This window comes from Crocodylus porosus, unplaced genomic scaffold (genome assembly GCF_001723895.1).
Source record: "Crocodylus porosus isolate Cpor-Errol unplaced genomic scaffold, CroPor_comp1, whole genome shotgun sequence".
Classification (NCBI taxonomy): domain Eukaryota; kingdom Metazoa; phylum Chordata; order Crocodylia; family Crocodylidae; genus Crocodylus; species Crocodylus porosus.
The window spans coordinates 7,387,977-7,401,013 of record NW_017728934.1 but is presented as its reverse complement, the minus strand read 5'-3'; the positions used below and the strand labels follow the sequence as shown (position 1 = coordinate 7,401,013).

Below are 13,037 nucleotides of genomic sequence, written 5' to 3'. Positions count from 1 at the left end.
AATTGCCAAAGTAAATACATTTCAGAAATGGAAAAGCCAGGTGGTATAGACCAGTCAAACAACCAAAATACACTGCAAAAAAAGTGAATAATAAATAACACCATGTCTGTGAAATAGTAGTTGTAATGGCTTCTTTTTTTAATTTTTGCTTGTCTAATGTCAGTTGTATGTTACATCAAACAAATCCATTATTTTATGCAACTTATTAGATGTCTGGTTCAACAAAAAATAAGCATATAAACTATATTTCTTCTCAAGGGGGGGAAAATAAAGATATTAATGTTACCACCTACAACCCTGGTTCAGCAAATATTTAGGTGCCTATATCCATACCGATTTTGAAAATAATAATAATAATAAACATGTAAACATTTGTTTATATCCCAGTGACTTAAGTCGACTTAAGTGCTTTCTTCAGTTTTACAAAATAGAACATTAATTTTATTATCATTCAGAGTTATGGTTTTGTCTACTCTGAATAAAGCTTGACAGCTAGGTATAGCCTCAGTTAAATAGAAGAAGATACTGTATCGTGATTTCAACCTAATAAATACATCTTGACACAACCTTTAGCAAGATAAACCTTTGCTCAACTTGCAGCAAGAGAGGTTTAGGGTGAATATTAGGAAAAACTTTCTCACTTGGAGGGTGGTGAAGCACTGGAATGGGTTACCTAGAAAGCTGGTAGAATCTCCATCCTTGGAGGTTTTTAAGGCTCAACTCAACAAAGGCCTGGCTGGAATGATTTAGTTGAGGATGGTCCTGCTTTGAGGATGGAGTAGGTGATCTCTTGAGGTCCCTTCCAAACCTAATTTTCTATGAGTCTATGAAAAATGTGTTGTGTGATAAGTACAGATGACATAATCTGCATCCCCCTTTTAAAAATCCTAGATCCATCCCTGACTTCAGTCATAAGGCCAGACACAATCCAGGGGTCGCCAAACAGACAGGAACCTGAATGGGTTCAGCTGCTGAGATCCAAATTCAAGGGTCAGGACCTGAAGATGGGAACCAGGATGCCAAGCAGAGATCAACAACTGCAGAAATGTATCAGGATTCATTTCAAGGATCAGGAGCCAGGGGTTAAGCAAGTGCTATAGGGCTGGAGTTGCCTTGGAGGTGGGAAGCTGCTTCCTAATTAAGAAAGCACTATACAACTGAGGTCAGCTGTTTGAGGCTATCCCTAAATATGGAGCCAAAGTGCATCAGGCAGGCAAACTGGATTTACAGGGAACCAGTTGGGCTCAGCTGGCCCCTTAGGGTACTTATACATGTACAATGTCACAATGTTCATGTAACAAAAATTTCCCTTTGTGTGGCTTAATGAGTTTTGGGGGTTTGAAATGAGCTTAAATCATTGAAAACGAAACTATATCCTGATGTAGTTTAGTTTTCAATGTTGCAACTTGGAATATTGTCAACTCACCCCCCACCATGAGAGAGGCAGGCAGGCACGCTCCATAGAAATAAAGGATAGGGACCTTTGATACTTCTGCCTTCAGCAGGCTCCTGTGACAAGCAGGGTGCCTGTGACTGCCCAGAAACTGACTGGCATGACCCTGAGGCAGTTCAGGGAGGTGGCATGAGGGTGGATGGGTGTGCTGGCAGCTGGAGATGGCAGTGGTGATGGTGCACAGGGCGCTGGAAGCCTGGGCAGGCTTGGGGAAGCTAGCAGCTTGCCTGGGCAGTCCCATAGTCTATGCACCATCCCCACCAACTTCTTTGGCTTCCAGCACACCTAGCCACCTTCCTGCTGCCACCCTGCACTGTCCCAGGGACAAGCCAGCCCATTCATAAGTGGCCCCAGGCGTGTTGTTGCCCCCAGGCACCTGCTGAAGACAGAAGTGATGAGAAGCCCAATCCTTTTTTTCTGTGGAGCCTGCCCACCTCTCCCATGGCCATGGGGTGAGCTGACAACTTAATGACACAGATTAATGACACCCTGTCCATGGGAGAGGTGGACAGGCTCTGCTGGGGGAAAAAAAAAGGATCAGTCCTCTCATTGCTTCTGCCTTCAACAGGTGCCTGCAGCCACCAGGACAATAACATATATACAGTGATGGAAAAATAAAACCCACCATTTCAATTAAAATCTCATGGGCACTTGTCCATGTAATCAGCATTTAGTCAGTAAAAATGTTGCTAGTTTAATTTTCCTGGCTTATTTTTTGACAACTAATTAAGTAACATGGACCTGATTCACCATGCAATGTTTTAATGTGCTATAACTAGTAAAATGCATGAGGGGCCACATCAAAGTAATTCTATCCTCCTGCCCTTTCATTATTACTGTACAGCCACGGGACATTTTAGAACAAGAAACACCCAAGAGAATCCTGCAACAAGAGGCTACCTCCTTGCCTGCCACACACCCCCTTAACAATTATGCCTCCCTTTTTCTGGATGCCTATTGAAGGAGGGACGCAGGAGGTTGGGGTGCGTGCAAAGCAGCGCAAGAGGCTGCCTACTTCCCTTCACAATTCTGCCTTGCCATGGCTCCGGGCTCCTAGAGGGAATCACCCCCCCCCCGCCTTAGCCTGGTGCCGCAGCATTTGAGCCCCTCACTTTTTCTGGGTGTTTGCTGTACAGGCCACAAATGTGGTTGGAGTGTGAAATCTTTCTGTACCCTCCCCCCATCACGATTCTGCCTTCCCATTGCTTTGTGCACCATGGCTTCCCATAGCGTTTTCTTCTTGCCGTTGCACAGCAGTTCTGCCTCCTCTTTTCTGCACACTTTTGCACCAGCCGGACACTGGGTGTGGGGTACCCTTAGAGCTACACAAGGTTATACAAGCATTGCATCTCCCACCCACTTTGCAAAGCTGGCCCAAATAATTCTTTTCCTGCTATTTTTTGTACAAGGAACAGTTATGTTTTGGTGGTTTTTCTGAGCAAGGCCACTGCAGCAGGGGCTGAGGTAAGCATGGGCAAGCTCCACTGTTCCCACGGTGGCTCCACTTGTTCCCACTCACCCCAGCAGGCTGCGGTGGGCTATGGAAATGCCAAAGCCAGCTGCAGAGGGAACTGTATTTTGGTGCAGGGTGCATAGGCGGGGGCACTAATCTTGCTTGTACATGTACTCCATGAGGGCTGGGGGTGGTGGGGCTGAGCCAGACTGTTCCCGGGGTCCATGTGCCCCCAGATCTGCACCCGGAATGAGAGCAGGGGTGGGAGACCCTGTTCCCCTTAAACGAATCTAACCTACTCCCTGGTGGGTGGATGGTGGTACATGTTTTTTCAGGAAGAGGGCTACAAGGTACAGGCAGGAGAGGGACTGGATGCCTTGAGATTAGGCTGAATATTTTTGGGTTACAGCCTTAATAAGCTGGTTAGGTGCTAGACAGTGAGGTGTCATTGATAATTCTTCCAGTGGCTGTCCTGTTAAAATAATTTAAGAATGACTCACTTTTGTTTAGAAAGAAATGGAGAAAGGAGAGCCATGCCTCCTCTAGCTGCAAGGGGAGAGCCCCAAGGCACTTCAGGGATGATGAGCAGGAAGATGCTGATGATATGACCCAGGGATGGTGCAAGAGGGGGCATCTTGTGGGGGAGCAGGTGCTCATGACTAAAGCAAGCGTGTATACAAAAGGGGTGATGGGATACTATATGACCCCCTGGATCGGTGTGATTCTCCTTCATGTACTGCCATCCCAATATTCTCAAAGCTGATTGCACTTCAGTCTACTGGGGGTGGGTGGGGGCTCTGTGAACCAGGTTAGCTTCACAATCTATCTGTCTTTTCTCTCTACTTTAGGAATTTTTTAGAAAACTGTTAGAAATAAAGTAGCACAAAAGACTTTGGAAAGTGTTCTGTAATTTTATTTTCCAAACAAGTAAAGCTGTAAATTCCACTTTATATCAAGCTATGTCACAGACTCCAAAGAGTATAAAACTCACAGTAGCAATCCAACTCCCACGCTATAACAACAGAAATACCTGTGTCTTCTCCCACCAAGACAACCCCGACAATTCCCCAAAACTTGCATGCTACGGCTAAGCAGCATGATGGCTGCACCATGACATGACTGGGCAACGTAAGCCCAGAACAGCATGCTTGATGAGGCTGGCTAGTAAATGCCAAGGGGACCACATGAGTAAATCTTCAATAATACACTGTGTACATTCCTGAATTATATACACAAACAAAGAGGGAGGCTTTGGAAAATCTTTAATTGCACAAAGCTCTCTTGGCAGGGTGGGTTGAGCATTTTAAAGTTGAGATAATAAAAACTGTTTTTTTTATGCTGGTTGGAATGATACAGGGATGCACCCCATAATATGAATCCCAAAGCTGGTGACAGCCAGCTTGGGGTCTGCATGACCAAAGCAAAAACTCTTGTGGCTGAGGGTATTTATCAAGTAGATCACCAGCCATTAGCCTTTCACAAAGACATTAGGGGAAACATCCAACATAACAGAGCATAAATTATGTGCGGGGCATAGCAGGAAGCCCAAAAGCCGTGAGATGCCTCTGCACTGCCCAATGTGGCAGCATTTTCATGAGACACAGGCACCCACTTGGGGCCCTACCCTACCCACTCCAAGGGTACTATGAATAAGCCTCCCCGTCCCCACCAATTCTAGCACACAGTACTGTGTACATGTTGCAGCACAACAACCTTCCCAGTGTGGCACCAGTGGGAATGTTGCAGACACCTGTGCTTCTGGGACAAAGGAGAGTGCAAGACAGTGGTAAGTTTGCCGGTGGTGAAGTACCTTGGAAAAAGACAGCGATTTTTAGTTTCATTTTTTAATGAACTAACTGCTCAATGTAATATCCCCTGACAGCTGTTTGAAGGCCTACTACAAGAGGTGCAACAACACAGACCAAGGAGGAATGGTATCAGTGGGGATACAGATTTGTTAATTAGGTCTGTATGTAATGGAAAAACTGGTTAAACTACAGTTACGCCATGTGAGCAGAAAGTCCAAGTACTTCAATTCTCACATTTATCAAATGGAGAATAAATATACTCATGATGCATTGTAAACATTTCAATTTTTTTTTTGGCAGGAGTGAAAACAAGTCATACAAAGGAGGAACTGCTCTTTACTGGTGGAAGAGAACACTATGGGATGTTTGTTTCCTCTTTCTTTCTTTCAAGATGGCAGCAGTCAGGTGAAACACTTCTGAGCTTCTTGAGCTCAGGTCCCTTCTGTGCATTCCTCCCTGCCCCACCCTGATTCTCCCCCCTCCCCCCAAAACCTTGCCTCTCCCCAGCCTGTGCTTGAGGAATCCCTCTCTGCCCCTTTCCCCACTTGCTGAGCTTTGTCCCCTGGGCTCTGGCATCACGTCCTCACTTACCCCTGCCCCTCCCCCACTCCCAACTGCGCTCTCCCTTTGATTCCTGCTGCCTCCCTCTTCCAGAGCCCCTTACCCTGATCTCTACCACCTCCTCCTGCTTAGGGCTTGCCTTCAGCCCCTGCAGAGCTGTTCTGCCCCCCTGGGGATGATTTTGGGGCTGTTGTAGCCTCCTCCCAGTCCCCAACCTCAGTCCAGGGTTCCCCCGCTTGCAGGAGCCCCGTGGGAGAGTTAACCCTCTCCTGCCTGGGATGGCTGCCAGCAGCCAGGGCACTTGGCACGGGGATGTCTCTGCAGACCTGCCCCTCAGCCATGGCCTGCGGGTGTATGCCACTCTCCATGTCAAGGTGGAGGCCTGCACCGGTGCTCTGGCAGAATGCTGGAACAGCCGGTACACCTCCCGCGTGAACTCAGTGCCTGTCATCTACCTGAGCTCCCTCGGCCTGGTGAGGGAGGTGCGTATGGTGGGGCTGGCAGTCTCAGGCATCCACTTCTTGGCCACGCCCCTGGAGATCCTGGCAGTGCAGGTGGTGGCCCCCACCATCCCCCCACACCTGCCAGACTGGGACCTCACCAAAATGCTCGAGCTCCATGGCATCCTCACTAGCCCCTGGCACAGGCTGACTATGGGGAGCAGGGACCCCAGGCTCAGGCGTGTCCTGTCCTTCCAGAGGCAGGTGTTCATACTCCTCAGGGCAGAGCCCCAGACCCTGCCTCTCTCCATGACCTCTGTGGTGGATGAGAGGCAGTATACGATCTACTTCTCCCAGGGCAGGGCTGCATGCTGCCACTGCAGCAGCAGCTTCCACCTGGCTGCCCAGTGTCTGCTGGGGCAGTCAGCCAGGACGCTGGCTGCTACACCCGTGCAGGGAGATGGCACATCCGCCTCTGTGTCGCAGGGGCACTTCGGTGCCCTGCTCCTATGAACAGATACAGGTGCCGGTTGCCGGGGCAACTGCAGTTGGGCAGCTGACCAGAAGGGGGCAGGGCCTGACCTATATAAAGGTGATCCAGGCTGAGGCCAGGGAAGCAGTTCCCCTCTGGCAGCCAAGGAAAAAGGAGCTCTACGGGAGCAAGCAGAGTAGGGAAGCCTGATGGCCTGAGCAGCTTCTGGTCAAGGATACTGGGTGGAGGAAGCCCTGGTAGGGAGTTGAATGAGGGTTAGCCAGGTGGCTTAGAGTTTATGTTGTAGCCCAGGGGCTTGAGTTTTCTGTTTGTAGTTTTATAAAACTGGAGGACTGGGTGAGGCTAATAGGGGGTTGGAGGAGGCTTCAGAGGGGCTCCACAGTGGTGGGGACCCCGCTGCCAGGGTGGGCACCGCATTTAGGGTTGTACTGCCCCAGTGAGAACATCCCTAGGCCAGACTCCCCATCCATGAATCCCATACCCAAAGCACCGGAAGAGAACTGAGTCCTCAAACCACAGAGGGATAAGAAAAGCTCAAAAGATTATTTGGATAGACAGCTCAATGTTCAGAGGTTTCTTGGCCTGGACTTTTTGGTCCTAGATATTATGGGAATGGGATACAGTGTGCACTTCTACATGTGCATTAATGCACTTTAACTAATGTGCACAAAATCTAGTACCTGCAGGAATTTTTACATGTGCTTTGGGAGGGGGAGGGGAAAAGGCACTTTAATTAAAGTGGCTCTGAGAGCCACTCCAATTAACGCATCCAGAGCATCTCATGTATCAGCATCCCCACACTTCAAAATGGCAGCAATGGTGGTTTTTCTAAAGCTCATTGAATGAGCTTTAGTTAAAGCACCCCTCCACTTCCATTTAGAAGTGTGGGGATCCTGACACACAAGATGCAGAAGCTGGCTGAAGCACATTATTACTACGCTCCAGCAGACTCAATTGATCGAGTGTACCCTGATGCACTGTACTTACAACGCATCAGAGCAGCCTCCCAGCTCATGTATAGACACCGTCCATTATGAAGTACTAGGACAATGTGGATTAGCCTATCTCAATGCACATTAACCAAACAGCATGGTTTTTAAGTAACACTTAATGCACATCAGCTAAATAGCATGGTTTTTTAGTGACTCTTTAATGCACATTAAATGTATATGTGTAGATGCACCCACTTTGTATCTGTTAGGACAGATATCTGTCAAACGCCACTGGCTTTGTGCCAAAAAGTGTTCAAAACCTGCTGCTTAACACACTGGCTAAGGGCTGTCATAGTGGAAATTTTTACACAAACCTACTAGTACCATCGTAGATGTTGGGTTATCCCAGTCTGAAGCACTTGATTGACTGCTCACCTTTCAAGATCACAAAGGGTTTTCTTGATTTACTTTAAACACTTGATCAAGCAATATACTCAAAATTGCTCTCATACTGGAATAAAAGGACTTTCAGTGGCTGGGGGGAGGAGTTATACCAGGACAGCTCTAGTGGTTTGAATACCCCTTCCAGTTACAGCAATATGATATACCCATGGAGCCAAACCCCTGCTCTAGAGGATGCTTAGCAGAATCAGGGGCAGAAGCAAATGGCTGGCTGTGCCCTGGGCCTTGGCCTTCCACTGTGCCCAGGGGAGGAGGTGGTACTTACATGACAGCAGGCTGAGTACACATACTGCTGGTGTAGAAATACTCCTTCACATGGCTACGGGGGATTGGCCGGGTGGCATAGCCAGAGCAGCACACAGTCATCACGTCAAGTGCAACTGCAAAAGACCATACAAGGACATGCATGAATCTCCCTCTCTGCTGGGGCCCCAGCCTGGGCAGTAACACAGCTTGCCCTGTCATCCTCTTACCCATACTATAGAGCACAACTTTCTGGGAGCCTCTTCTCCCCATGCCTATCAAGAATCTTTTCCACTCAACACACAGGATTGGGCTGTGATATTATTAGGTGTAAGATGCCATAAGACAAGGGGCATTGCTAGAGTTCAGGCATCGAAACACAAGCAAGTGTGAAGGGAAGGAGTTTAAAGTCAGTGTGTTCAAAAAGAGTTTATTTTTATCAACCTCTACTTAATTCCAAACCCTGAGAAACCCTAGAGACAAAGGATGCCTTTATTAAAAATTTCGTACCCTGGGCCCCTTCATTTAAAGTGAAAGAGAACTCAACTGGCAACTCTGGAAGCATCTTAAACTCCTCTAGCAAAAGAAGGGGAAATCCTGACATGCCTAAAGCAAAAAAAAAAACCCAAACCAAAACAAAACCAAAGAAAACAGCAAGAAAAAGGAATTCAGAGAACAAAATCGTTTCAGGTGTTCTCAGCCTCTTTCAAAGAGGCAGGGCAGACCATAGCTCAGCTACCTTTAATTCTCCAAAGGTTACCTTTTTGGAACCTGTTTCTGAGTTAGCAGCTTTCAGAAGGAGAAAAAATTTGCCCTTTCAAAAAAGAGGAGCTGGACTCACCTGGAGCACTAGATGCCTGGGAGGAGAAGGCAGAAATAAGGAAAAGAGCAAGAGCAGCCACAGAGACCTTCATGTTGATGGTGAGCTGCAGGAGGAAGACAAAAGCAGGACCACTAGAAACCAAACCCTGCTTGATCTGATGCTGACCCCCCTACTCTTTATAAGGGTCCTGGGTGATGATGGCAGGATGATTTCATGAGAAACTGTGGGGTTTCTAGAATAACCTGGAGCTTGCGTCATGGTGCGGTTGTGTCATTGCTGTAGAAAAGCGAAGATGCAGATCTCAGGAAATACTGAAATAGTCCTTGTGAAGACAAGAGTCCTCAAGGTCAGTTTCAGTACACCAGCAGGGCAAGGGAGTTGGGGGTGACAGGAAGGTAGATTGAGCTGGCTGAGACAGGATGTCAAACAAACGCCATATCAGGTACAGAAAGTGCTTCATCAAAATTGCCTTAAAATAGATGCCTCTGGGTTATTAGAGCTGCAAAAATTAAGCAAGTGAGAGTCTATGATGATACAGACCCTACATGACAGCCGGCCAGAAAGGGTTACAGGAGGGGAGGTATTGCACTGTTAGGAAGGGGTTGGCGAGATACAGTATAGAAAGTAACCTGTCCCTTTATTTGCCCTTTCTGGATGGCTCTACACCGTCACAGGTGGTGATAGCCTCTCATTGACCCCAGACTCATGGGAAGACTCATAGCAGGCATGGCTCTGGAGTGTAGCCTGGGGCATGTCCAAGGTTCTACTCTCAGAATATAGGCTTGTGCTTGTCTAGGTGACTTGATGCTCTTGGACCTAACTCATAAATAAGCTCACAGAGAACAAGGCAAGCTTTGGGACAAATGCTCAGCTGGTGTAATCTGTGGCACTGTGCTGAGTTGTAGCAGCAGCAGTACTGTACCTAGATTCCTGGTGGCCCGGGGTGAACTTTTAGTATTGGGCACCACCAGTGGTGGCATCGGGCACCCTTTCACCAGAGATAATGATAATAATAATCAGAAACGGGGAAAAAATTGCCAGTTTCAGGCCCCCTTTCTGTCTGGGTCCCAGGCAGCCACACAGTTCACCCATTCCTGTGCCTAGCTCTGAGCAGCAGAGTAAAGGTAGGGACACAAGCTAGAAGGGACCTCTTGGGTTCATGCAACCCAGTGTTCTGTACCGAAGGTAGCCACAGTATATCATCCTTTCATAAACCTGTCACAGTCAGTCCTAAAGCCAGGTAGGCTTCCTACTGTCACTGCCCATCAGATACTTCTCCCACAATTCCACAGTTTGTTTGGTTAGGAGCCACCACCAATCTCAACTGATTTATGGCCAGTGTATCCCCTTTCATTCTTGTGCCAACATTGCCCTCTAACTTGAATAGCTCTTTCCCCTCCCAGGTGTTTACCCCCTGATGTATTTACAGCTAGCAGTCAAATTACTTCTCTCAGCCTTCCTTTTTGACAATCTAAACAAGCCAAGCACTTCTAGTCTTTTCTCAAAGACCGGCTCTGCATCCCTGATCATTTTAGCAGGCCTTCTCCACACCTGCTGCAATTTAAGTTTACTTTTCCTGACCAGAGGTGAGCAGAGCTGTACACAGTATTTCACACATGTGATCTCACCAGCGCCTGGTATGATGGCATTAGTATTTTCCTATCTCTCCTGACCTATCCTAGCACTACATTTACAATTATCATACCTGTATCTCATTGGTGGTTCATAATCCTCCTGTGATCAACTCTTCCTCCTCCTCTGCCATTTCCAAATGATTAACCTTTAGTTTATAATAGTCTCATGCTTGTTGGTCATGAAGCATGAGACCTTGTACTTGGCTCTATGGAATTCATCCATTTTTATAGCTTCAGGTCTCAAAGTCACCACCTTCTTCCTCAAGGACAAGTTATTAATGCTGTTAGACAACTGGGGCATTTTAGACTATCTTGCATATTGCCAGACAAATACAAATAATAAGTAACTATCAGTAATTTCTAGGGACGGGGAAACTAGATAAAGCTTCTGCCAGCTAAGAATTATGAATAGCATATATGCTTATTGTATTAATAGATAATGTATGTATATCATATTTAATGTATATATATATATGTCTTACCTTGGTCCTTGGGAAGACCTTTGAGAAAATTATCAAGGAGCACATCTCCAAGTGCCCAGCAGGGAAGGAAATGCTCAGGGGCAACCAACATGGGTTCACTGAGGGGCAGATCCTGCCTGACTAACCTGGTTTCTTTTTATGATCAGGTCACAAAGTCCCTGGACGAGGGTGTTGGGGTGGATGTCATCTTCCTGGATTTTAAGAAGGCCTCTGACATGGTTTCCCACCACATTCTCTTAAAAAAAACTTGGTGACTGTGCCATTGATGCCTACACAGTCAGATGGGGGGAAAATTGGCTAGATGGTCACAACCAGAGAGTGGTGGTAGATGGGTCCTTTTTGACCTGGAGGGATGTAGGCAGTGGAGTCCTCCAAGGGCTTGGTCCTGGGGCCTGTACTGTCCAACATCTTCATCAGCGATCTGGATGTGGGTGTAGAAAGCATGCTGTCCAAATTCACTGACAACGCCAAGTTGTGGAGCGAGGTGGGCATGCTGGAGGGGAGGGACAGAATCCAGCTACATCTAGACAGGTTACAGAGGTGGGCAGATAAGAATAGGATGGAATTCAATGCAGACAAATGCAAGGTACTACATCTAGGGAGAAGGAACCAGCAACACACTATAGCCCGGGGAACACCCTTCTTGTCAACACAGTGGCAGAAAGGGATCTTGAAGGCATTGTTGGAGTCAAGACGGATGTGACTAGCATTGACAGGGTCCAGAGGAGGGCCACTCACAAGGTCAGGCCCTACGAAGAGAGGCTGAAGGACCTGAATCTATTCAGCCTGCACAAGAGAAGGCTGAGAGTGAATCTGGTGGCCATTTACAAACCCACCAGGAGGGATCAGGGTGGAAATTGGGTGAGGCTCTGTTCCCCAGGGCAGCACCAGGGGTTACTAGGAATAATAGACACAAATTGTTGGAGAGAAGGTTCAGGCTGGACATCAGAAGGCATTACTTTATGGTTAGGGTTGCCAGGCTCTGGAATGGGCTCCCAAGTGAGGTGGTGCTCTCTCCTACCTTGGGGATCTTCAAGAGGAAGCTGGACAGATACTTGGCCGGGGTGATATGACCCTGGCACCTGCTCCTTCCTGGGGCAGGGGGTCAGACCTGATGATCTGTTTAGGTCCCTTCCAATCCTAAGTACTATGATACTATGATATGATGAATGTATATATTATACATATATAATACATATTGATGTATGATATACAGTATATTTCTACATCTATAATTATATTCATAATATTAGATGCATTATATGCATAGCATATAAATAAATATAAACCTATGGTATTTATGGATGGGAATACATTCTGATTGCGCAAAGCAAATACATCTAGTTCACGATCACTTGCACTAGGGATTCACCTGAGGAACATCAACCCTTCTTTACCTGCCAGAATGAAGGCTCTTTGGGATCTACTCCATGTTCTCTGTAATATTTCTCATGTGGGAAATGTTTCATCCATTAAGCATAAGAATCTCCAGGTAAGTTCTAGGGGTGATGACTCAACATCTTCAGCATGGTCCCAAATTCAGTTCCCTATCCCAACACAGTTTTTGTTTCTACATTTGAAAAAGCTATTTGTCCAGTTTACCCATCAGTAGTAAATCTCCATTATGGCTCTTGCTTTCAGTGTTGCAGTGAGAACTGTGATACTCCAGTGTACCAGGTACTGTGTATCTGAGTGGCAAGTATGGGCATCTTGGAAACAGAAGCTGCCCACTCTCCTTCCTTAATGGCATGTAACAAGTGACTCACTCAGTCATGTGAATCCTTCCTCCAGGTGATGCCAATGAGATATTACTTTTTCTTACCATAAATGAACATTTCTGATTCTTTGAAATCATCAAACTTATACCATCCCTTGATTCCCTGCAGTCAGGGTAATCAGGTTTCAGAAGCACAGGCTTAAGTATCTGTTTGGCATGCAGTGCCTGTCTAACTTCCCATTTTGTTGCTAGCATAGCACTCCCCTGACTGGTTGTTTAGCCTGTCCCTCAGAGGAGGCCAGCTATATACCATTGGCTCATCTGTACATACAGCTATGACAGCCTAGCTATTCCTGGGTTATTCCACAGGTGGGTGTTCTTATTCCAGAGTGAGGACTTGTCTAGACAGAGAAATGACTATGTGGTAGGCTTGCCTGTGAATTCGCAGCACACTAGCTCCCTCTGTGGATGCACTTAGGGCACAATTCTATTTCACCTAATGCACTCAAATGGCACTTACCCAGCTGCAAAACTGC

General features: G+C 46.9%; 1 protein-coding gene across 1 annotated transcript in view; it reads right to left on the bottom strand.

Moving 5' to 3' along the window:
• Positions 1 to 9,648, bottom strand: part of LOC109317469 (eosinophil peroxidase-like) — a 55,875-nt gene extending 46,227 nt beyond the window's left edge. The window contains exons 1-3 of the mRNA XM_019546179.1: positions 9,586 to 9,648; positions 8,687 to 8,771; positions 7,893 to 7,982 (exon numbers count right to left, since the gene is read on the bottom strand). Coding sequence (XP_019401724.1) covers positions 7,893 to 7,982; positions 8,687 to 8,771; positions 9,586 to 9,648 — 238 coding nt within the window. The remainder of the gene's footprint in view (positions 1 to 7,892; positions 7,983 to 8,686; positions 8,772 to 9,585) is intronic.
• Positions 9,649 to 13,037: the final 3,389 nt, after the last annotated feature.